At 57.7% G+C, this 25,685-nt stretch overlaps 1 protein-coding gene and 1 long non-coding RNA gene across 4 annotated transcripts in view; both read right to left on the bottom strand.

Moving 5' to 3' along the window:
• Positions 1-11,666, bottom strand: part of KIF3C (kinesin family member 3C) — a 64,840-nt gene extending 53,174 nt beyond the window's left edge. For both annotated transcript variants that reach the window (XM_050948773.1, XM_050948774.1), the window contains exon 1: positions 10,054-11,666. In XM_050948773.1, the coding sequence (XP_050804730.1) occupies positions 10,054-11,463 (1,410 nt within the window). In that variant the 5' untranslated portion in view covers positions 11,464-11,666. The remainder of the gene's footprint in view (positions 1-10,053) is intronic.
• Positions 1-25,685, bottom strand: part of LOC127048916 (uncharacterized) — a 117,943-nt gene that overhangs the window by 53,174 nt on the left and 39,084 nt on the right. The gene's annotated exons all lie outside the window — the stretch shown is intronic.

The raw sequence follows: 25,685 nt of genomic DNA, 5'->3' as shown, positions 1-25,685 counted from the left end.
CCGTGTGAGGGCCTGTGTACCTACAACAAACAGACCTGGCCTTGCTGCTTGCTCTCCGTCTCACCAGTCTTTATACGCTTCTATGCAGCTGTAACTAGAAGCACGTTTGTTCTTTTGCTGCTTTCCAGCAATTTCATTTGGGGAGCAGCCGGCTCACAAGTGCAGCAAACATCCGCTGTTCTGTGCGCCGTTAAGTCAATTTCTCACCATGAACTGGCCTTGCCTGAGTTATCAGTCATACCGGTAACTGGTCACATCTCCATCCCTTCACCTTAGGTACTGACCTACTGCTCAGTGCCTCACCTGGCTTCTTACAAAGCAGCGGTTCTCCACCAGGGGTCTGGGGCCCCGTGAGCAGGTTTCGGGGGTCCATCAAGTAGGGCCAGCATCAGACTCACTGAGGCCCAGGGCAGAAAGTCAAAGCACCACTGCATGGGGCTGAAGCCCAAAGCCCTGAGCCCCACCACTTGGGCTGAAGTCGAAGCCTGAGCAGCTTAGCTTCATGGGGCTCCCTATGACATGAGGCCCCAGGCAATTTCCCTGTTTGCTACCCCCCAACGCTAGTCCTGGCTTTTATATACAGAAAACCAGCTATTGTGACACAGGCTGCTTGTGGAGGTTTTACAGCACGTTGAGTGGGGGCCTTAGAAAGAAAAAGGTTGACAACCCCCGTTATAAAGAACTTGTGTGCAGGGGGGTGTCACTCATTAGCCTGCATAGTCCCTTGTGGCCCCCCTGAGCCTGCGGTGGTTTGCCCTGTCTCACAACTCAGCCCTCTGGCCAGTCTCATCCCCTTCCTGGGTAATAAAGGGTCCAACCGAACAGAAGTCAGTGATCTAGGAGCAGTTCTCTGGCCTGTGCTATACAGGTCAGGCCAGACAATTGCTATGGCCCCTTCTGGCCTTTGCATCTATTAATAAACCTTATCCCAGGCCTTAGCCTCATCCTGGGCTCCACAGTTCTTGCTGCCCCAATCCTCGGTGGCTGGCAGGGAAAAGCAGGTCCCCCTACTTGGGTTTCTGGTGCCCTGTATTAAGCAGCTAAGGGCTGCTTCCTCAGACTCACTGCTCCTTCCCCGGGGCCACTTCCTACCTTTCGCTGCCTCCAGGTCCCTTTCACAGAGCCACTCCTCCCAGCGCTTGCTCCCTGGAAGCTCTGGCTCTGTGTGCTGCTTCCAGACAGGCTATGGCTGAGGCAGAGTCCCCTCAAGCCCCGTGGCAGCGGGTGGCTCCTGGCAGGGGCCCCTCCAAGCTCCTTTCCCTGGGTTTACCTCTCCTTAGGAGCCTCCTCGCTCTAGGAGCACCTTTCTCCACCTGCATTCTGGTAGCCTTTTATCAAGTCCAGGTGCCATTAACTATTCAGCTGCCAACTAGCCACCGAGGCAGCTGATGACTTCCAGGTGGGTTGGGCGGGGCTCGTTGTGAATAAAGAAGGCCCCTCCTAGGCGACCGAGGCCCGACTCCCTTCCAGGGACCAGCCAGCCCGTGGCAATGAGCTGTTCCCAAGTGACATCCTGCCATGGACTACAGTCGTTTTGACATCGCAGAACTGCAGGGTCGAACATTGTTCAGTTCCCGTTTGTGCTCCCATTGGAATCACTCGTGGTCTCCAGTGCCTCTAGGCCAGCCAGATAGGTCACTGGGAAAGACTTCGCCCTCTCAGACTTCACTGGGGAGCACGGGAGCCAAGCACTTCTCTCTGCCTGGTTCCCACCCAAACTGAGGTACCCAGGTGTCTATATTTGCTCCATTTTTGTGGAAAGGTTCAGTTTCCTTGCGACCTGGTGTCAAAAAGGGGCGAAGCACAGGAGCGCTAGGAAGGGATGTTTTTTCTTGACCTCGGACATTGGATGTGAGGCTTTCAGCAAGTTACACTCCCCTGATCCATGGACTTCAGAGGCTGCAGCCAGTGCTCACTCCTCCTCCTCCTGCCCACAGCAGATCTGAGTCAGACACGGAGCTCTGGGTCCAGGGGAGTGCAGCCACCCAGAGCCATAACTGCAGTCCAAGAGGGTCTTTCAACATGTCCCCCTAGGCAATGGGATAGTCCTGGGAATCAAACTCCCTCGTTTCCCAGCAAGCCCTGAGCTTTGAAAAGCACCAGACTGCTCTGGCCTGGTCGGAGATCTCCCCCCACCCCTCCCGTGACACTCTCTCCACTGCGTCAGCCATGAACTAATGCCCCAGCACAGTGCTAGGGGATGCAGTGCTGCTGGAGGTGGTGCCTGTGAAGGTCCTGACCACGTGAGGTCATTGAAGGCCATAGGCTGAATTCCCCTTCCCACGTCCCATGGGCTGTACTAGCTTCTGCCCAAGGAGCAGAGCCCTTGTGTGCACCCCAAAAATCAACTCAGGCAATGCCAAGGGGCTGCCAGCCAGGGGAGCCCGAGACATCACAAGGGTGTCCTACTGAAAGCAGGAAGAGACGAGGGATGGTCATTGCCTTCTCTTCTGGCAGGGGATGGCACTATGCCTGGGGCGCGGCACTGCTGACTGGAAAAGGAGCGTCTTAGGGATAGCTACGTGTTGGAGTGGCTGAGGGTGGGGATGGGCTAATGCTCGGGGACCGGCATCGCCTTGGGCGTGAACGTGGCCTTTGTGTCTGCTCGCCCGGTGTGGGGAAATACGTGAGCAACCTGACCAGAGGGAGAGAGTCGGGGAGGGGTGTGTGATGGACAGCGTCCCTGTGTGTCTGTCTGTGTTCACGCCTGCGCGTGCGTGCAGCTCTCTGGCGAGCACAACAGCCCCCTTTATGCCTGGAGCATGTCGTCCCCATTGGCTGCGTGCAGTGAAATGCTCGCTAATGGGCATTATGCTTGTTAAATGAGTTAGGGACTGTGCCAGACACAGAGCTCCATTCACGGCAAAACCACATTCCATGACCCCCGTCTCCCCTTTCCTCCCCCGTCCCCCGCACCCCCCCGGCGTCTGTGTGCACCCACTGCCCTGCTGCCGGCCAGAGGGAGCCATGGCCGGTCTCCAGAGGCCACTGTAACAAGCGCTGGGGGCAGCCCCATGGATCCTAAGATCTCATCTCGCCTGCTTGCATGAGGCCAAGGGTCAAATAAATGCTCCCCAGGTAATGGAGGAGTTGTGGAGCTGAAGTGGTTGGAGGCCACGCTGTCCCTTTAAGGCAGTGGTCCCCAATCTTTTTAAAATGTGTCCCTCTTGCCCCTGTCTGTGCCCCCCTGGCTCTGTGAGGGAGATGCGGATAGGAGTAAGTAGGCCAATGCTGGGGCCCTAGCTGGAGGCGGGGGCAGGAACGGAGCCTCCATCAGGGGCCGAGGCTAGCAGCCACAGCTGGGGGCAGAGCTCCAGGAGTGGGGTCAGCAGCTGGATCCCCAGGCATGACGACAGCAGCTGTGGCCAGAAGTGGAGCCCCAGGAGCAGGGCCAGCAGCTGGCTCCTTGGGCGCAGGGCTGGCAGCCAGGACCCCGGGCACAGGGCCGGGGCCAGGAGCAGAGCTGGGTGGCATTCCTTCTCCGTCCTCCATGGGGGCTTGCCTGGGCCCCAGCCACATCCCCCAAACATTCCTCTTTGCCTTGCTAGAGCGGTGCACCCCACAGATTGAGGACCTCCACTTTAAGGCCTGTTAGTTATTGACAAAACGAGTCACCTGGCCTGCTCCACATCAGAGTGACCTGTGGAGCCGGGAGGTGGCTGCCTGGAGTTATGGCTGGAAGAGGAGACTGGGGATGCATAGACCCCTAGGCCAGGAGGGACCACTGGGATGGGGATGGGAGGACCCTCAGCACCTAGTCTCTGAGCAGTTTTATTTGCAAGCACCACTTCTGCAATCGCCTCCATATCAGCAGCTCACAGATCTACCCCAGCAGCCCGGACCCATCTCTCTATCCAAACTGAAATCTTGGCCGGTCTCTCCAAGATCTCCTCATGGGTGTCCAGCCAGGAGTTCAAGCTCAACACGACTAAAACAAAGTTCCTAATCTTCGCCCCCAAGCCCTCACCCATCTCTGGTTTATCCATCACCACCACTATGCTTCCCGTCACTCCAGCCCATAACCCGGGCTTCACCTTTGAACTGGACCTTTCTCCAGGTCTTCACATCCAGGTTGTGTCTCAAGGCACGTCCACACTTGAAACGCTGCATTGGCGCAGCTTCTGTGGCACTTTTGTGAAGGCGCTGTAAGCTGATAAGACTTCCCGTCTCCATCACACCAACACAAACTATTTTGTTTCCAAGGCCCTTCACAGCCTAGTTCCCACCCCCCCGACACACATCTCTGCTCAGCCCATGGAACCCACCACCAGCACCCATTCACTACATTTCCCAACATGCCCCTCCATGCTTTCTCCCAGGCTGTCCCTCACATGGGAGGTCCACAAAACTACTTCATTATTCTTCAAAACCCTCTATAGAACCCATCTCTGCTACGACGCCCAAAAAACATGACAGCGGTTTGGCAGCTGGTGTGCTGAGACCACAGTCTACCACGCTGTTCAGAATCATACAATCACAGGACTGGAAGGGACCTTGAGAGGTCATCAAGTCCAGTCCCCTGCACTCATTGCAGGACTAATTATTACCTAGACCATCCCTGACAAGTGATTGTCTAACCTGCTCTCAAAAATCCCCAATGATGGAGATTCCACAGCCTCCCTGGGCAATTTATTCCAGTGCTTAACCACTCTGACAGGTAGGAAGTTTTTCCAAATGTCCAACCTAGACTGCCCTTGCTGCAATTTAAGCCCATTGCTTCTTGTCCTAGCCTCTGTCTTCTCGTTTCCTTGTGCTCTCCCAGCAGTCTGTCTGAACCCGGCTGGTGTCTCGTCTTGCCTGGAAGCTCTTTGGGGTAGGGACTGTCTTTGTTGTTCTGTGGGCCCCTGGACGCTATTACAGTACAAATCATCAAATATAATGGAGGCGCAAACGAGGTGGTGCCCTGCTAGACCACGTCTGGCAACAGGAGAGGAAGTTGGTACAAAGGGGAGGGAGATGCAGATCCAGCCAGCCTCTGTCCCTGCCTCTCTCATTTCTCAGCAGTGAGAGGACACAGTGGCCCTGTGTCTCCTGGTGGAGGCGGGGGAGAGGATTCCATGGAACCAGCTGCTAGAATGAACCCACCTTTGCTCACATATCGGCATGCCCGGAGACCCTGCAGTCTGGAGGGAAACACTCTCTCTAGTTTAAATATCAACCCCCGCATCCCTAGACTCACTGTTCTGACGACCAGCCGGCGTTATTACTGCAGCTCCTGCAAGAACACCCCAGCTGTTACCCTACCCAAGAGTCTTGTTCAGAGAGGTGCTGATGTCCCTCAAGGAAGTAAAGGCAGCCAAGGGCACAGTAGCCAACCAGATAGAGTGAAAGGGGAACCTGAGACTATGGCTAGGCAGGAAGAAGCCTCCACCCCCCCAAGGTCCCAACACCTGCCCCCTCCAAAGCACTCTTCTCTTAATGCCCCCTACGACCTCGGCTGCACCAGCCAGCGCCCGCTGTCTCCTCTTCGCAGGGTGCTGCAAACCTGCCACAGAGCCTGCTGCAGACCCTCGGCTCCAGCATAAACTGCTCTGGGGCTGGGACTGCTCTCCCCATCATGGGGCTGGAAGCAGCCGGTGCTGCTTGGTGGGTCACAGCGGGATGCATGGGAGGCTGGTGCCCTGCACAAAGGCTCAACATTACAGTCCAGAGGGGGAGCCTGGAGTGTCCCTGAACCACCAGCAGGCGCTCACAGGGGAGGGCAGGAGCCGCTGATCTGCAGAGCACATTTCGGAGAGTCCAGAAGGTGAGACTGGCAGTTCCACCTCCATGAGTCTCAGCGCCAGGCTGCCACATGGCACCGGTCACGTCCCAGCGAAAGGGGATGGCCTCACAGGGCACTACGCCAGCCAGAGAACACTGGAAATGCAGACACTCGCCCAGCCCCTGGTCTTGTGGGAACATGAGCTGCTGGGCTTCTGGGGGTCTGTCTGTGTGGGCACAGGGGAGGCCAGCCCTATGGAACGGGGGGAGCACTCAGGGCTGTTCTGCAAACACTGGGACAGGTGGCAGGACTTCTCCATAGACTCACTCAGACTCCTAGTGCCCTGTCCGGCACTCCAGCCCAATGCACATAAAGTTCCTGGCAGTGCCAGCCTCGCCCATCCAGGAGGCTGGAGCCCCTCTCCCCTGCACGCCTCACCCTGGCCACCCGTGGAACCCGTGTCCAAGTCCCCGATGCATGGCTGGCTTGCAAGCGGCAATCGTGGGCAGCATTTGTAAACCAGGCTGCCCCCGTCTGCCTCCTAGAGACCAGGAGGAGCAGCACCCCCGCGTGAGAGCAGGTGGGAAGTGGGCGAATAGCTGGAGAGGCCAGGCCAAGGGCACCACACAGCAACTATGCGGTCTCCAGCCCAGGGCAGGATGACACCCGGTACACACAGTGACTGAGACAGCAACGGCTGGGCAAGAGGGTGGAGAATTTGGGGCTGTGTCCTGCCATCGGCCTCCCTTCCACTGAGATAACTGGAACATGAACTAAGCCAGGCCTACAGGACTGGGCCCAGACCGTGCACAGCTGGCAAGGTGATGGGGGGAGAGGGAAATGTGATTGTGGGGGTTAGGGAGCTCGTTAACAGACAGCCAGCAGCACACACCAGAGAGCCCAGTGTGGAAATGGGTCTGATGCCAAAACGGGCCCCCTGTGAGAGAGAGAGAGAGAGAGAGAGAGAGAGAGAGAGAGACAGACAGACACTGCCAGCAGCCCGGTGCAGCAGGGGCTGGCAGAATGCAGGGAGGGTCTGCACTGCACCGCTCCACAACACAGGGGTGTTAACAGCCATTATCAGGAGAACAAAGGGCCTGGGGCTGAATAAGGAAAAGCAGAGCAGAAGAGCGCAGAAGAGGCTGGCAGGTCATGGCGCCCACGAACGGGGATGCAGAGAGGCTGCCACCCTCTGCCACACAATGGCAGATCCAAGGGTCGAGAGGAAGGGACGTTTCCAGGAGGATTTGCAGAGACCAGGAGCTGGAGGCAAAGGATGGCCAGTGCCTTGTTCAGACAGCCTGGACCAGCCTGCGAGGAGCTGTGCAGTCTGAGGGGCGCTGCAGAACACTGCAAGGCACGGGGGGAAGGTGAGGGGGGGGGCGGGCTCACATGCCTCTGCTCACTCCTGGATCGAATCAGCCCTGGTCAGGTGCAGCTCACAGGTGATTCTTGGGCTGAGGGACCCATGCTTCTGAAATAAGAGTATCTGAATTCTGGGCCTCTAAACCTCTGAGCCACTTCCTGCTTGGACGGCTCCGGCCCAAGGCTTGGTGCAGCTTTCCCATTAATACCCAGCCCTTGGCCACCTGCCCACTTGGTCCGCCCAGGATCTGGAAGATGAGCGGCCCAGCCCCATGACTTGGGATTTTGTGTCCACTGCTGGCGAGCTCTTTCAATATGCTGCTTTGCCTCCCTGGGAGGAAGCGCTCAAGCTGCAGACACGTTAGTGAGCAGATCAAAGGTCACAAAACTTGGAGGCCTAACAACCAACAGAGCTTGACCCAGGCAAAATGCAGAGCGGGTCCTCAGCAGATCTTTCCCCTGAGCAACTCCTGCTATTCCAGCCCTGTGTTCCCCGCCTTCTCCTACAATCTGCTGATGCATCTCAAAGTCAGCCCATAGCTACCCCTGGTCCTCCCTACCTGCAGCCCTTCCCACTGTGCAAGGCCTGGGATCCTCCCCCCTCAACACACAGCTGCTCTGTCACTGCACCTCAGCCCTGAGCAGCTGCTCCTCCTCACATACTGGATTACGGTGGAACACAGGAAATGCCGACCAGTGGTCTTCTCAGTCTAGTCTTTTGCCTCGGGCAGCAGCTGCAACATGATGCTTTAGAGCAGCCCCTCGTAATGGCCCGAGCTAACTGTGCAAGACACCCTTACTATTGATCAGACTTGGACCTGGCACGCAGGAAGCCAGCATTGCTCGGTGTGATGGTCCTTGCCTTGGGCAGCGCAGCCAGGCTGCTCCTGCCCAGATGGAGAATAATAACCCAGAGCAGGCGGAGGTCCCGGGGGGAGGGTGGTAGAGAGCTGCCTTTCTAAGTGGGCAACTGGGTGCAGCATTAATCCAGTGCTCCACACACAGCACTGACTCTTTGCCCCAGCTAGGTTCTGGAGACCACTGACCCATCACTGTACCTGGGCCCCTTGGTGCTGTATTGACCTGCTGCCACATCCGGACCCTCTGCGGGAGCCCTGACCAGGCTCCCAATGTCCATGGGCCACAGCACCACTCTGTAAACCCACCAGGCCCTGCAGGATTCTGGGACTGACCAAAGAGGAACCTTTCTCTGCATCAAGGATTTTTGCTGATTTCAGCCCAAGCTTCCCATGCGGTGGCTTGGTGGCTGTGGCCTTCAGGAATCCTGCCCAAATACACCCCGGTCCCCAAAACTACCCCCAGAGGGAAAGCAGCAGCTCCTCCAAAGAGATCACACGTAACATTCACGCCTGCTACACTGGGCTGCCAAGAGTTAACAAACCACACCAGCGTCCTCCAGCTCTCATGGCGTTAACCCACCAGGAAACACACATGATCCTCAACCCCACTCCAGCCCCCAAACGCACCCCTCAGTCTCCTCCACGCCCACAACAGAAACACACAGCGAGGGGCGGGGGCAGCCTGTGGGGACCTGCACTGACAGCCCAAGGCCAGCAGGGGTCTCCATCCCAGAAATGGGGGGGGGTTGGGTGGCAAAGCCCTTGCCCGGCGAGGGTGCTCTGCACTCATACAGGCGCACTGAGGTGCCCTCTCCAAAAGGCTGGGCGAGGTGCCAGGCAGAGGTAACGCCTGCACCCAAACCATGGCCACCAGTAGCCGGTTCTGGGGAGGGTGCGGCAGGGGAGGGCCAGGCTCCCATTCCCCACTAAGGTAAGCAGGGGCGGCTGCCTGGAAGTTAATGGAGGGGTGCTGGGCCAGGGCTCTGGCCTGGGGATTCTGTTCAGAGAAAGTTGTGGGAGGGCAGCTGTGATTTAATGGACCGAGCATGGGGCTGAGAGTCAGGACTCCTGGGTTCTTTCCCCAGTTCTAGAGCAGACTTGCTCTGTGACCTTGGGGAAGTATGTGCCTCGGTTTCCCCAGCTGGAGGCGATAGTATGGAGCCCCCTTGGCAGTGATGTGAGTGCTCTGGCTGGAATGTGCTAGCTGCACTAAGCTTAGAAAACACAGACCCGGGGTAGGTCCCCCCGCGGTGCTCTCCAGGGCTCTGCAAAGCGCTGCGTGCACTGGGTGTGAGCATTGTATCTCAGCCCATGAGCCACGCCCCAGATACACTGTCCCAGTGACTGAGCCACCAGCTGGCCCAGCCTCGGGCTTCCATGCAGGGACAGTAGGTCTTGCTGTCAAACAGAGCATCACAGTCTCAGCTCAGCAGCAGCAATGCAGCCAACCCGGGGTAAAATGAACCCCCCTCCCACTTTCTGGCTGCTCCGATCTGTCGGCAAGGGGAGGTCAAGCAGAGGGTGAGGGGGGATATGATGTGTGGGGAATCACTGGGGTTCCCAGGCTCCAGCAGGGGTGGGCCAGTGCTGCCCTGAAGAGGCGTGCTGCTGCGATTGGTCTGCCTCTCCTTGCTCGCAGACCAGTTACGGACCTGCTGCAAGGAAGGACAGAAGACAATAGGGAGGCATTTGGAATCGTGGGCTGCAATTGGTTGTCATTGTCTGCTGGCCAGTGCGTATCTGGGAGGTCACCTCCATGGTCCTGGGTATGAATTCACACAGAACCACTGCAAACAGCTTTGTCATGTGGCGGGGACTTCGCCGAGGATGCCGAGCTCATCCCACGGCTGAGCAGTCACTGCCAGACTGCTCTCCCCTCCCCCCGGCCCCTCCCAGCAAGAAGCAAGTGAGTAAGGCAGGGCCTGGCAGCCAATGGCCAGGAGACTCTAAAGGAATCTATGGCAGGACAGCACATAAACAGACAAGCTCCGGTAGTGCAATGCGGCAGGTGCACTAGCCAGCATGGGCTGTAGGATGCAGTGCACCAGGACGGCTAGTGAAATGGGCCCCTCTCCCCGCTTGACCATGCAAACCCTTGGTGGTGCAGTGAGCTGAGACACTTACCTTGTACTTAATGGCCAGTAACTCGGTGGCTTCTTGCTCCTTCCTCAGATCCTCTATCATCTTCTCCTTCTCCTCCAGCAGTTTCTGCTTCTCCTCATTCACCAGGCTGTGGTCATCTTGAATGGCTGCCTTCTCCTCTTCCAGCCTCTCCTTCTGCTCCTTCAAGTAATTCTCCATGTTCTTCTCCAGGCCATCATCATTGTCCTCCTCCCCTTCGGCCTCCGTATTGCCCTCTCCATCTACCACCTTCTTCCTTCGGCTGTTTCGCCTCCTCTTCTTGCTCAGCATCCCTCGCTTCTCCAGCTGGGCTTTCAGCCGGATGATCTCCTCCTGGAACTCCCGCAGCAGGGTGTCCTTTGGGTCCTCGTTGACCCTTGGCTTATTCTTGATGTTCTTTGCCCTGTTGGCAAACCTGAGGGTGGACAAGCTTTCATCATAGCTGTGAGAGGCTGGGCCTAGGGTGGCTACCATGATGGTCTTGGCATTGCCACCCAAGGAGTCCTGCAGGAGACGAGTCAGCTTGGAGTCTCTGTAGGGGATGTGAGTGCTTTTGCCATCGACCAAGGCAGAGATGACGTTGCCCAGAGCTGAGAGGGAGAGGTTAATCTTGGAAGCCTCCTTAGGCCTCTCCCCTGGCCCCCCCATTTTGCTCTGGCGCTCGCTGCCTGCCAAGTCCACCAGGTTGAGTTTGCCCACCCGGATGTGGTCCTCTCCATCCAGGCCGGTCTCGCTGCACTCCACCGTGATCACAAAGATGGCGTGCGAGCGGGAGCTGTACTCATTCATGTTGGTGCTGCCCACCGATCGGGTCTGGTTGCCCAGGTTCATGACGTGCTCGATCTCCTTGACGTTCTTGGTCACGAACGAGGAGAGGTCTTTGATGTAAACTCCCGTCTCGGGGTTCTCCTTCAGATCCAGTTTCTTGCTCTGGTCCTTCGCCAGAAGGTCTCGGATCTCCTCTTGGTAGATCTCCAGGTAGGATGCCCTCACTAGGTACTGCTGGTTCTGGGATCGGGAGATGTGGGTGAAGATGTGCTCAAAGGAATTGGGGACGATCCCTCTCTTCTCTGGGTCCGTCCAGGCCCCTTGCATAGTGTAGGTCTTCCCAGTGCCTGTCTGGCCGTAAGCAAAGACGGTCCCGTTGAATCCTTGCAGGACAGAGTCTATCAGGGGCCTGACCGTCTCATCGTACAGGTCCGCCTGCTTGGAGCTGGCGTCATACACGGCGTCGAACGTGAAGGTCTTCGCCAGCTCCCCGGGGGTGGCCTTGGGGTTCCGGAGGGTCACCTGCCCCAGTTTCACATCCATCTCCAAGACCCTCTCGTACCCAGCCGCTTCCTCCTTCCTGTTCATGGGGCGGCATCGGGCCACCACCTTCAAGGCCTCGCTGGTCTTGGGTCTGTTGGCCATGGTGAGCCCCGGCTCCCCGCGATCAGAGCCGGCCCCCCGCCGCTCTCGGGGCAATGGGCTGGGGCGTGGGGCGGGCTTGCGTGTCCCCCCCCGGGTGGGGGAGGCGGCTGCTGCGGTGGATGCTGCAGTCACTTGCCCCGGCGTCTCTTCGGAGCGGGGACGTCACTGGGCGCCGGTCCCTGGCCGCGCCGCAGCCCCCCTATGGCGGGGCAGCCCGGAGCCGCCCGCGGGCCGGGGCACGGGGAGGGGCCCCGGGCGGAGAGCCGGGGCTGCGGGCGATTCGAGACGGAGCTTCGCTCGCTGGTGGTCCCGGGCCGAGGCGCCCCGCGGGGCCGGTCACCGGGCGGTCAGCGGCTCGGGGGGCTCCGGGGCCGGGATCGCCTCGCCCGCCCCTGCGCCGGCTGCTCATTCATTGCAGCGCAGCCGCTGCGTGTGCGCGGCGCTGGGAGGAAAACAGAGGCGGGGGGGGGGGGGGGGGGCGAGCAGCTGATTTGCTGGCGGGGAGAGAGAAAAGCAGCGACACCCGCCCCCGCCCGGCCCCGGCCCCGGCCCCGGCATGCTGGGAGGTGTAGTCCTGGCTGCGGGCCCACCCGGGCCGGCCGGGAAGATCCAGCTCCCGGAGGAGGGAGGCAGCTGCGGGGTCTCGCTGGTGCAAGCGCCGCTGGGTCAGGGGCTCGCCCCCGGGGATCGTTCCCTTGGAAGGGGGCCAGCGGCTACCCTCGCCTGGCCCACCCAGGGCAGACAGACAGTGCCCTGGGCCAAGGGGAGGAATCGCCTGGGAGCTGGCATCTCTCTGCTCTGCCTGATGCTGCCTGACTTGCCATTTGCACCTTGCTCCAGCCCCAGGCCCTGTGCCTGGCACGCTAGAGGGTGGGGAGCTCGCTCCTAGCACCCGCTGGAGAACAGGACATCCTCAGCCCCCGGCCCCACGAACAAACTGCAGATTGGTGGGGCAATGGGCCTGAACTGGGGAGACAGGGACAGGAAAGGGGCAAGGACTCTGCTCAAAGGTCCTACAGGCCAGCGATTCTCATCCACTGGATGGGTTAGTTGGGGTTGGTCCTGTTTTGAGCAGAGGGTTGGACTAGATACCTCCTGAGGTCCTTCCAACCCTGCTAGTCTATGATTCACTGAAGACGTTGCAAAGACGCAGAGGGAGGGTGCAGAGGCGGTGCCAGGACCATCGGGGTCAGCAGCAGAGCTGTGGGAACACTAGCGAGGGCCCCCCTGCCCAGCACCAACCCTGCCGAAATCTCTATGGCCGGGCTAGGTGGTCTGGAGCTGTTCACTGATCACTCACTGCAAGTGCTCTGCTTTATTCTGTGCCCGGTTCCCTGCCAATTGGTTGTGCGTAACCATAAGTGCCTCCCCCCAGAGCGTCTAGCCTAAAGAACCCCCTGAGTCATCAGTTTACCCATAAACAAATCTACTGTTCTCCCTTGAACCACTGTATTTTCTCTACAACCCCCCTACCTAGGTGCCCCCCTACCTAGACTGTCCGTCTGGGAAGCTCAGTCCCTAAGGGCACAGTTCCTAGCACCACAGGAGTGGCTGCAAAGGGGCCCATCCGAGTGCACTCCCAAGCTCTGGGACCACTGACACCGACCCCTGAGCACTGTGAGGTGTAGTGGAGGCCAAAGGGAGGGGCTGAAGGGCCCCCTGCTGATCAGATGTTCACCCTGGCAGGGTAGGAACTGAATTAAGACTCCAGCCAAAGATACCGCGGGGGAGGAGGGCAGGGGTGTTGTACTGATTTATTTACATAGATTGTTGCTGGGATTTCCCAAGCTAATGCTGGGCTCTCTTGTCCCCTAACAGTTTTCCCTGGTTTTATACCCACAGTCGGTGCATGGGGACGGGGAAGCACAGCCTGCCTCAGGAGCGCCTCCCTGTGGCCAGGGTTAATTAAGCACCAGGTTCAGACTTGGATCTGATCAGAGAGAAGGGCATTATGATGACGGATAACAGAGTGAGCTGGGAGTGAACACAGATGGAGAGGCCCATGAACGTAGGGAGAATACTCCTGGTCACACGCTGCTGGAAGAAGGAATTCAGAATTTAGAGCAGATAATAATGAGACATAACATAGAAACTCCCAAATGAATTGTGGGGTAGTTTCTGTGGGTGCCCCAGATCCACCTTCTTGACAGATTCAGACCTGCTCAACTGTGTGTCATAGGCTCTATATGGTGCACAGTTAAGGGAGATTTATGCTTATGCTTTTGGAAGGACTGCACTCTGTCGCTCCCTCTAGGTGAAGCACCAGGGGGCGACGGTGAGCAGCAGAACAGAATTCATTTGTTACTCTGCACTTTTATGTCTAAGAGGCCCGGGCCTAAAGGTGTGAACCTGCCTCCCAAAATGCTGAACAAAGGCAGTAATTTCAAACAGGCAGCTAGACCAGCTGAGCTAGCCCGGCGAGGTCCCCTGGCAGCCCTGCACTGCAGCAACAATCATGTTCATACCCCTCAAGTATCAGAGGGGTAGCTGTGTTAGTCCCGCATCCGATGAAGTGGGTATTCACCCATGAAAGCTCACGCTCCAATATGTCTGTTAGTCTATAAGGTGCCACAGGACTCTTTGCTGTTCATACCCCTGCTTCACTTAAATGTACACAGCACCTTCCACTCAAGGCCTTGACAGGAGAGCTGGAAAAGACCTGGGAATGTCCTGACAGGTGTGCAGGGCAGTGGCTCCCTCCCTCATGGGGCTGAGTCACAAAGCAGCTATAAACCCCAGCACTGTAGCCATCAGCTGAGATCCTTCTTTAGCACAGGCTGGAGGGGCCGCTATGTTTTGGAGCAGATGATGGGGAACCAGGGCACAGTATCCAGCCTGTCTGACTCATGGAAGACACCCTCCCCCCACACACCAGCCTCTGCTTGAACCAAAACCGATCAGAGAAAAGACTTGCAGAGTGAAGGGCGTTGGAAGACACACCTAGACCCCTCCTGATAAGGGTGACAAGATTAAGGGATCTCCATTAGCATACAGAATGGAGAGCAGAGATTCCAAGGCAAGAACCTCACAGAACTCAGGGACCAGAAAAGCAGGGAAGCATTGCATGATGGGGGATCTCTGCTCCAGATGCTAATGAACCTATGCCTGCCCACACCCAGCTCAGTAGTTAGACCAATTCTATAATAAACCCTTGATTGGTATCCAAATACTGAAGCTTCCTAATTGCATTGTGAGCTCCCTGGAAGGAACATCACCCATAGCTAGGAGTGATCAGCTCCTATTATCTAGCCTGAAGAAAACCCTTGAGCAGGGATGGCTCCAGGCATCAGCCCAGTAAGCAGCTGCTTGGGGCAGCCAACAGAGAGGGGTGGCACATCTGGGTCTTCAGCGGCAAGTCCATCACTCCTTCTCAGAGCGAAGGACCAGCTGCAGAATTGCCACCAGAGACTGAAGTGGCAGTGGTAGAGCTGCAGATTGCGATTGTGGCTTTTTTTTTTTTTTTTTTTTTTGCTGCTTGGGGCAGCAAAAACCCTAAAGGCAGCCCTGCCCTTGAAAAACCCCCTACCTACGCCCAAGTGAGTGTGCTGAAGCAGGGACCCAAACTCTGCATCAGTGCCACCGGGACTTCATCTTCTCCTGACCGATCGTGCTGGGGGCTCTGCCTGTCTCCAGCACTCAGGACCCTCAGCTACCACCACCGCCTGGGAACCCCGACCAGTTCAGGCTCCATGGAGTGGGTGAGATCCCAGCTCTCTTCTCTCTTTCTCTGTTTTCTTTTCTACCTCAGGTATTAACCTTTAATACTGTAGGTTATGTTGGTTTAGACCCTCCTTGTATAGTTATCACCAGTATTCAATAAATAATTTTATGGTTAAGCTGGTTGCTTCCCTCTCTCTTGCTGAACTTTACTCTTTCGAGTTTTTAGCTTCCCCCATTGACTCTACAGCAAAGCTTCTCTTACCTAAGCTAAAGATCCCTGCAGCGCCCCAAATCCTGTGGCGTCTGCTCATCAAGTGGGTTACTGCCAGTACAATTGTGACATGAAGTGGGGATAGGGACGTGCTAAACCTGTGGCATATGAGGGTGGCAGCTTAAAAATGCTGCTTGACCCAGGTCACTGAGTCCAGGGACATATAAGGGGGTCAGCTTGACAGTGCTGATTGACCTGGTCCACTCAGACTTGCTTTGTTAATGTATGTGTGGGGGTGTGGGGGTTCATCCAGTTCTGGGGCTGGAGAAACCCAGCCCTGAGGAACCTAGGTCCTGCAGGATAGCTCCATTGGGAGGGGACTTGCAGCAGGGAGAAGTAGAGCACCGTATGAGAACACAAGTCACGCACGCAGCACATGGATAGAATTACAGAATCACCTCCCCAGAAGAGTAACCCGAATAAATGAGTGTACCCCAAAGTAACGGGCAAATATAGTAACACAGAAGGTGGTGGGTTCTGCCCCTGCCAGCAGCTGCAAAGAGTAAAGAACCCACAGAATCACTACAGCATTCCAAGCCATCTCATCCAGTGTTTCTCAATCTGTGGGTGAGGACCCCAAACTGGTTCCAGCATGGGTGGCATGTGAATCGCAGGCTGGAGGAGGCTAGCCCCCTTCTGCCCCTTCCATGTACCCCCCCACCAGTGCCCCCCACCACAGCCACCAGCCCTGCCCCGGACTAGCCCCCACCCAGCTCCAGAGCACCAGGAGGACAGGCAGTGTGGCCCCAGCCCCGAAGTGCCAGGAGGGTGGGTGGTGCAGCCCCAACCCAAGCCGAGGTCAGCGCAAGGGGGACTGGAGTTGCACTTCTGCATGCAGTGCGGGCAGGAAGCAGTGAGCCTGGGGTGGAGTGTGGGCGGGGTTACACCTGGTTGTTTGGGGAGGCACAGCCTTCCCCAGCCTATGGTCCCCACCACCCATGGTCCCTGGGGGGGAGGGATAGCTCAGTGGTTTGAGCATTGACTTGCTAAACCCAGAGTTGTGAATTCAGTCCCTGAGGGGGCCACTTAGAGATCCGGAGCAAAATCAGTACATGGTCCTGCTAGTGAAGGCAGGGGACTGGACTCAATGACCTTTCAAGGTCTCTTCCAGTTCTAGGAGATAGGTATATCTCTGTATTTTTTAATTTTTTTCAAAAGTCACATGGCAGCTCCTGTGCCTCCTGTCCCATGAGGTTGGCTGGGCTTGCCCCCCGGCTCTGCAAGCTCTGGGCTCCCAGCGCCACTCAGGGTTGGCCCAGCCATCACGATGACGGGAGTGCTGGTAGGCCACATTTCAGTGAGTGGCACTGCCATCCCCGAGCCAGGTCACAGCTCCACTCTCATCAACTTGGCCCAGTCAGGGGGCCGGGGCCAAACTGAGCAGTGCTGCCACTTGGGAGGTTGCAACGCCCAGAGCAGAGAGCCAAGCCAAGCAGCCCCACAGCACAGGAGCCCCACTCCGGGGCGGGACAGGACCTGACTGAAACCACCCCAGGGCCTCGACCCCAGACTATTCACTGGGTTGTGACAGGCTGTAAACATTTACAAATGGGTTCGGAACCCAAAATCTACCCACTTCCACCCTAGGGTCCAGTGCTTTGTTCCTAGCTCAGTTTTAAAGACCCAAGCAGATCCGAAAAGAACAGGAACTTTTGGATGCAAGAGTGCTGGAACCATTTGTGTAGTGGGGGTGCTGAGAGCCATTGAATCAAACTGTAAACCCTGCATATACTGGAAACCACGTGAAGCCGGGGGGGTGCCTCAGCATCCCTCGTTCCAGCACCTATGTTTGGATGCCCATCTGTACCAAACCCAATTCTCTGTCACTTCAGGTCACACTTATGACTTGCAGGCCAGGGCCACTCATTTCTGGTCCACCAGAGGACACCTGCTTACTACCGCTGCCATCTAACAAAGTGACTCCTTTGGTTAAAGTTAGAGAGGGTTGTGCCTTGGCACTGAAAGTCCTGTGTTCAAACCCCCCGGGAGAGGAGGAACCTAACAGGGACTTGGAACTCAGCGCCTCTTGTCCTTGTCATGGGGCAGTCTCAGTGTCCTGGGACTGCCCTGGCTAAGAAGTCACAGAACGTATGGGCCCAACGGCTGATTGTCCTGGAAGGTGGCGCTGTGAGGGTGTTCAGGAAACCTCCCTGCCATCCCATCAGGTGGTTAGCCCCACGCTCCAGTTACACACTTTTAACAGTTAACTCCACAAGAAAAGGAGCACCCCAGTCAACCCAAGGGCAACCCTTATTGACAGCACACAGCTCTGTCCAATCGCTTCGCCCCTTCTCAGAACAGGCCGTGCCCCAGAGCAATTATTTGCTTTAAAACCCACCCCCCAACTCGCCGATCTGCCTGGCCCAGCCCCTGATGGGATGTCACTGGGGCAGCTCAGCCCATGCATAGCTGGGCAGGCCGGAGAGATGGAGGTCTGCTTTCACACACGCATCCTGGTATGTTGCCTAGTAGGAATAACGTCAGTTGCTTTGTGGGGCACACGGTGAATGGCTCAGGAGGTGGATTCAACGGCCTGTGATTAATCAAATCTCAGCAGCCGCCCACTCCCAAGAATTAGAGATTATCCCTTAATTAATTAATTAGCATCATTATTTGGCATACATGCCGGCTTGCTCGTTTAATCCCAGCCATAAGCCTCCATGAGAATTCTGCATGGAGCAGCCCCCTCGCTGGGATCGGGGCTAGAATCTTGGCTGCCGTGTGGGGTCCTTCTGCCTCACCGGGTCCGGGCCCCTTGGAACCGGCTGGATTCGCTCGGCCTGTGCTGGCATTTCCTTCGTGTGCTACAGCCGTACAGGGGTGCAGGGGGGCTGCGGCGGGCAGGGACCACCACTGAACCGTTTCTCTCACTGCCCCCAGGATCCGGCAGAGAGGGAAAGGATTCGGGCGCTGAATAACGGAAAGGCGATGCAAGCTGAGCGGAGGGGACGGGCTGGAGAGGAGGAGCCCCAGCACCGGGAGAAAGGGCTTGTGGGACAGTGGCAGAGGAAGGGACTGCAAAGGGTCCAGGGGGAGGACCAGCTCCAGCCGTGTTGCCCTCCCAGGCACTGCTCTCACCCTCTCCCCAGGTCACTTGACCCCGCTCATGGAATCAAGCCACGCTCGTTTGGCGCAGCCCAGCCCCCAGGCGCCCCAGGGGAACAGACAGGATCACCAGCCCCCGTTTTGGGGATGACTAAAGCACAGAGAGGGGGAAGCAGTGTGTTCCCCAAGGTCACATGGGGAATACGGGGAAGAGCTGTGATTAGACAGCGGGAGTCCTGGCTCCTGGTCCAGTGCTCAGCCCACTAGGCTGGGCTCCCCTGGCTTGTGTCAGGACTGAGGAGTTGTGGCCGCTCCTGCCCAATCTCTTCGCACAGCTCAGCCACCGCAGGGCCTGTCCTATTGACCCCTCTGCCTGGCGGAGCCAGGAAGCCACCAGCCTGCTCCTAAGGCCAACAGCTGAGCTCTGGCTACTCAGCATACATGCCTGCAGCTCAGTGATGTAACCAGCCTTGCTCCAGGCCTGATCCTGCCTGGTCTCCACCCTTCCTCCTGCCCTGCTCAGTCTGCTCAAGCCCTGATTCCCTGCTTGCTTCCTGACCCCCGGCTCCAGCCACTAGGCCTGGCCTCATCCCAGGGTGTGCCAGGGTGGCTGGACTGAACATGGGACTGGGGCACCAGGAACCTCTGAGTTGAGCCCTGGGCCTGCTTCTTGGGGGGCTTGGGCAGGTCACTCACTTCCCCGGGCCCTGACTTCCCCAGCTGGAAAATGGGGACACCCCGGCCCCATTCTCAGCCGGGCGGTTGTTTGTGCTAATTAGCTAATGATGGGCACATGCTTGGAGCCTGCAGAAACACCAGGGTCCTCCATTACTGAAGCCTGAGCTCAACCAATGGGTGCTGGTCCCTCAGTGAGGATTGTCGCTGCCTGCGGGGCCTTCCTGCCCTTCCCAGGGGACCTCCCGGGGCGGGTGGGGCATGTTGGCAGTGAGAGATGGGGGACAGGATTAGTTTGCCAACAGGCTGCCTGTGCTGCACCCGTTCTGCGGGCAAGCAGGGCCTTCGCTCTCCAGGCGTGAGCACAGCATCTCCCGCCATAGCACGGGAGGGATGGCCCAGCAGATATAGCCTGGGCCAGAGGCACCGACTCCGTGGCTGTCCTGGGCCTCAAGCACTCATGGGACAAAAAATAGCGGGTGCTCAGAGCCCACGGACCAGGGTGCCGCTCTGAGGCCCCATCCTCACTCTGCCTCTTCCCCTGCCATTCGCGCCTGTCTGCCCCCTCCTCCCGTCCCTCGCCCCTAAGGCAGGAGGGGCAGAAGGGAGTGAGTGGCAGGCTGCAGGCCCTTGGGGAGGGAGCGGAGAGGAGTGAGCGGCAGTGGGGTGCGGGGGGAGTCCCGGGGGAGGGGGCACAGCGGGAGTGGGAAGAGGCCAAAGCAGGAGTGGGGTCTTGGGGTGGAGCAGGGTGTTAGGAGTGTGAAATCTGACGGTGCGGCGCAGAGATGGGGTCTCTAGACAGAGCGAGAAGCAGGGAATATTGTCCAGATGTGTGGTCAGCTGGGAACATGAGCCGTGTGGCTGTATTGCCACTCGTGTGCAGGTGCCAGGATGGACCATGCCCGCTCTGCTCTAAAGTGAGTACTTGCCTTAGCTATTAGCCGTGGGGGACAGGGGCGCAGTGCTGGTCATGCTCAGTAGCAGGCAGTGTTACTGGGATGAAGTGGGATTTTTTTGTAATACTTTTATGAATCCTGTGCGTGCCTCAGTTTCCCCCATAATCGCATTGCTACCTAGTGTGAGCAAAAGGTTTAACATGGCTCCTGGGACAGCACAGGAGACAGGGGTGTGTGTGTGTGTGTGTGTGTGTGTGTGTGATCTCTCTGGCTGGGTGGAATGAATAGTCATTAAGGAAGGGGCTGAAAGTGACACAGATCAAGGGTCCAGAGCAGGGGTCGGCAACCTTTCAGAAGTGCTGTGCTGAGTCTTCATTTATTCACTTTAATTTAAGGTTTTGTGTACCAGTCATACATTTTAATGTTTTTAGAAGGTCTCTTTCTATACGTCTATAATATAGAACTAAACTATTGTTGTATGTGAAGTAAATAAGTTTTTAAAAATGTTTAAGAAGCTTCATTTAAAATTAAATTAAAATGCAGAGCCCCCCAGACTGGTGGCCAGGACCTGGGCAGTGTGAGTGCCACTGAAAAGCAGCTTGTGTGCTGCCTTTGGCACGTGTGCCATAGATTGCCTCTGGCTGGTCCAGAGAGCCAAAGCAAGGCCAATGGGAGTCACAGGGGCAGAGGGGGTGGTGAACTCAGCCTGGCCCTGCCTGAGAACAAAGGCCAGCCATGCGGAGCAGAGATTACTGCAGGCTCCGGGAAGCCAGGAGCACTCTCTGCTGGGCTGGCTAAGGAGGCTGGATAAGGTGGTCAGAGAGAGACAGAGCCTAAAAATGAAGGTCACTGAAAGCCTGGCTGATGAATTTCTCTGGGCTGCCTAGAATGGATGATGCTTTAACCTGTATTTCTTTGTGCTAAACCCAAGGACTTCCAAACAAACAGATCCCACTGTGGTTTGAAAACCCTGGCTGGGGGTCCCAGACCCTCCAATACTGCCTGGGGAGTGGTGGTCCCTGAAGAGCGGACAAGTCCCTGGTCAGGAGTCTGGATGAGCAGAGCTCGGGGTGTGAACCAGAAGGGCTGGAACCAGGGCCGGTGCAAGGATGTTTCGTGCCCTAGCGAAACTTCCACCTTGCGCCCTCCTCCCCCCATGCCCCCACCCTGAGGCACCCCCCCCGTGGCAGCTCCCGCCCTCCGCCCTGAGGCACCCCTCCCCCCGTCCCAGCTCACCCCTGCTCCGTGCACGAGCACCCCAAGCATGCTGTGGCCGCTTCACTTCTCCCGCCTCCCAGGCTTGCGGTGCCTAAGATGATTGAGGAGGAGCGTGCTCGGGGAAGAAGCGGGGCAGGGGTGAGCTGGGGCGGGGGGTTCCCCTGCGTGCCGCCCCCCACCCCCTTACTTGCTGCAGGTGGCCCCGCCTGTGCTCCCCTGCCCCAGCTCCCTTCTCCTAAATGCCGGTGGCGACTGGGGCAGCTGAAGATCCGGCTGCCGTGGTTGCTGCTGAAGAAAATGGCGTCCCCCAAATGCCAGCACCCTAGGTGACCACCTAGGTTGCCTAAATGGTTGCACCGGCCCTGGCTGGAACCCAGAGGCTCAGGCGAGGAGCGTAGAGGCAGCACAGCTGACCCTGAAGGAAGAGGGAGACCCTGTGGGGGTCTGACACACTGGCAGGGCTCCTCCGAGGGACTGTTTGAAAGCTGGGGCGTAGCACCGAGCCTGGGGAGCCAGGAAAGTTACACACACGCTGGCTGGTTCAGTCTTCCATCGACATCCCGGTTCTTCCGGAACCTGGAGCCACGCAGCACCAGAGCATTCACTAAGTCCCACTCAATTAAAGCAACCGATCAGAAATGCCAGCAAGAGATGAGCACCCTGCCTCTGTCCACAGAGCAAGGAGGGCACAGCCCACAATGCAGTGGGCTCCACTGCAAGGGACAGTGTGCAGTTTGCCTCCCCCATGCCAGCAGCGTCTGCTGTCGCCCCAGCATCTTTGCATGGGCTGTCGAGATGTAGGTCCAGAAGCCTGGATCTGCAGCATAGAGCAGGACTGCAGCTGCCGGGAGTGCAGAGCTCTTCTCGTCGGTGCTGTGTGACTCCCGTGTGCTGCACACTTCTCCCTTCCGCCTACAGGGCTGAGTTCTCTGGTTGGCACAAGTTGTTATTGTAGGGTTGCTGGTAAATGCCTGATTGCACACACTGGGGCCTGTGCTGAGCTGGGTGCTGCGCACAGGGGCCCCAGTGAGCCTTGTTTATAAACATTCCTGCGGGAATCTAGCGCAGAGCAGGACAGGGCAGCAAAGACCAGGCAGTCGTAGTCCTGACGTGCCAGGTTATGGCTCAGCCGTGGTGGCCGACTGGCCATGAGGCACATACAGCCTCAGTGCTGGCGGAGATGCTGCGAGGCATAGGGCAGCCGTAGACGGTGACACAGACAGGGCTGGCTTTAAGCCGATTCACCCAATTCCCCGGAATCAGGCCCTGCGCCTAAGGGGGCCCCAGTCCGGGGTCCTCGGTGGCAGGGCGGGGGGGGGGGAGGGTGTCCTTCGGTGCCGCGGAAAACCCAGAGTGGACGCCCCACCGCCGAGTATTCTAATCAGGCCCCGCGGGTCATAAAGCCGGCCCTGGCCACAGACACTTGGTATATTGAGCTGCCAGCCGGTGGAGCAGAGCGGCTGGTTCATTAAACCAGGACAGAGAGCGTCCTCCTTCCCTTGGAGCAGAACCGCCACAGGAAGGGAATCAGAACCAAAGCAGGACCTCCCAGGCTGGGGCCCGGCCCAGCCCTGTGACAAAGGGCCGGCGAGTCCGGCCTGTCTAGACACAGAGGTCGTATTCCTTCCAGCCCTGTCCTCCTTCATCACTCCACCACCCGAGTGCGGCCATACCAGGCAGCCAACTCCCAGCCCCTGTGCGGTCTCCCTTGTGCCCTTCTTCAGCGGGCTTCCCCTGGAAGCCAGGGCATCCCTGCCACCAGGATACAATAGGGGTAACTGCTAGGAGGGGAGAAGCTTTCCCCACAGCCTGGCATTTGTGTGGAATCAGGCCAACCCCAGGATTGGAACCAAGATGCGTTTAACAGATACCTTTGCTGCCTCGCTCAGTAGTCACGTCATGGGCACGCTAACCTTGCTGAGGTGCCTATTCTGCCTTGCCTCCCTAGGAACAGAGGGCAGGGCCCAGTGCTGCAGGCCGGCACGACCGAGTACCTTGGATGGGCCCTGGCGCAGCAGGTGGGAGCACAGGCTGGCACCAAATGCTTGGATGGGCCAGTAGCCACCTGGCACGGTGCTGGTACTGCTGGCAAAGGGTACCTCCTGCTGGCTTGGTGCCCCCTCCCCTTGAATATGGCACATACCCCCCCCAACTCACCTGCCAGCGGGGACATACCACTCTCACCTGCTGGCTCAATACCCCTGTGGACAGGCCAGTAGTGGAGAAACAATCCGAGCTGATAACCCTGCTCTGTGCCGGTGTCTCAGACAGTTATTCCACTGGGTGCCAGGCCCCTCCTACCCAATGGATTCTCTCACCCACAATGAAGGATACAATACACAGACAAACCCCTGAAAAGGTGTCCACAAAGTTCACAGATTGACATAGCCTGATCCACAGTCTGTCACCCCCAGCTCACGCTCCGACTCGGGTTCCTTCCGACTCTGTTTCTCTGTAAAGTTGGGCTAATTCCTCTGAGGGCTTGTGAGGATCGATTCATGGTGGTAAAGCAAGGCAAGCGGCATCAGCTCCTGTCTGGCCACCTATTGTGTGCGGCATCCCGGCCCCCCGGAATGGGACCTGGGTGTCAGCGTAGTGATGGCATCTCACCAGCAGATGTCAGCGCAGCACAAGACGAGGGCGGGCGGGCTGGGGGAGCCAGGTGCTCCCCTAGGGATGGGCCTGTTGAAGGAGTCCCCAGCCCTGGCCCATCAGCCTCCAGTTATACATCCCAGAGGCCCCCCCAGACCCCACGCCTGCAGCACAAGAACAAGGAGCACAGAAGCTAAAGGATGCTTGCAGGCCATGCATGGGGCAGTGGAAGCTACGTGAAATGAGCTGGGTTGGGGGCCTTGGGCCAGAGCTTAGCGTACGGGCATCCACACGCCAACAGGCACCTCGATCCAAAGGGCTGCAGGCTGGTGGTGTCGCTGAGCCGAGTCACAGCCTGCAACAGACACTGCTGAGAAGAAGAGCAAAGTACAGCTGGGACCCGAGCAGAGTGAGAAGGGCTGAATGACACTTGCGCCCCAGAAGCCTGCATGGGGCAGAGGGGCTCTGTCAATTAGACTCATCTGCCCTCCCTTTTCTCTCTCCGTCACATCACTGCACTTTACCCCAAGCCAGGCATCCGGTTGAAAAGAGACCCTGGCCGCTCTAGTCAGCACCGCGGGTACTGTGGCCAATGGGAGCTGCGGAGATGGTGCCTACGGACAAGTGTAACACATGGAGCTGTCTGGCCATGCCTCCGCATAGGAGCCAGAGCGGAATGAGCCAGCCGCTTCCGGGAGCCACCCGAGTCCGCACCTCAAACCCCCTCCTGCACCCCAACACCCTGCCCCAGCCTGGAGCCCCCTCCCACACCCCAAACCCCTCAACCCTGGCCCCACCCCAGAGCCTCCACCCCCAGCCTCTGGGGAAGAGGAGGGGTGAGGCCAGGCCTGTGGAGAAAAAGAAGGGGCCTCAAGGGGAGGAGCATGGCAGGGGTGGTGGGCTTGGGGGGAAGAGTGGGGGCATCAGAGGAAGGGGTGGGCCAGGTTGGGGCCTTGAGGGGAAGGGGCAGGGTGGGGGCACGGCCTTGAGGGGAAGAGGAGAGGCATCATGAATGGGGCAGGGCAGGGCTTCCCACTTTTGGGAAGGCTCTGCCACCCCTAATTCCTACCTTTTGCTTCCCATCTTTTAAGCAGTTGCTGATCCATGAGAAGACCTTCCCTCTTAACCCATGGCAGCTTACTTTGGTGAGAGACCTTGTCAACGGCTTTCTGAAAGTCCAAGTGCCCTCTAGCCATTGGATCGCCCTGGTCCACATGATTGTACAAACAGTGGTGCTCCTCTAGCACCTCGCTCCTCCAGTGGCCCCACTGATGGAGTGTTTCTGATGTACTTTAAAAAGTTGTTGCTGTTCATTTTTGTGTCGTTTGCTAGTTGCTCCTCACACTCTTTTTTGGCCATGGTCCTGTCTCTTTTCCTCCGTAGAATCTGAAGACTAATTGTTAAAGGAAGTTCAAGGATGTCCTTCTTAAAGGATGCAGTTAGATGGTCACGGCTTGAGAACTTCCCCAGGTCTCCCCCATCCTCCCAAAGCAGAAATTTGGTCTCTGCACTAAGTCATGACCACACTTGCCTAAGCTCACCCAGCAAGTCAGGGCAGAGTCAAGAATGGAACCCAGGAGTCCTGATTATCAGCTCCCCCACCCGCACTGTAACCACAATGACCCTTAAAGTGACGGGTGGCTTGCAGAGCAGGTTCCACCGTACACTGGGTACTGACCTCCATTCTTATTATTCAGCTGCGATGGAAGATGATGTGGTCTGGGGCTCGAAGAGTTAAGTGACTTGCTGGAGGACAAGTTGCTAATGCTGGGCTATGCCCCAATTAACACTGATGGAGGAGGGTGTGAATGGGCAGCAGCCAGGGACAATGGAGTCTGTGTCTGGGGAGATGCAGAGAGAGGAGA

The sequence above is a fragment of the Gopherus flavomarginatus genome, chromosome 4 (assembly GCF_025201925.1).
Source record: "Gopherus flavomarginatus isolate rGopFla2 chromosome 4, rGopFla2.mat.asm, whole genome shotgun sequence".
Classification (NCBI taxonomy): Eukaryota; Metazoa; Chordata; order Testudines; family Testudinidae; genus Gopherus; species Gopherus flavomarginatus.
This window is presented reverse-complemented; position numbering and strand designations above follow the sequence as displayed.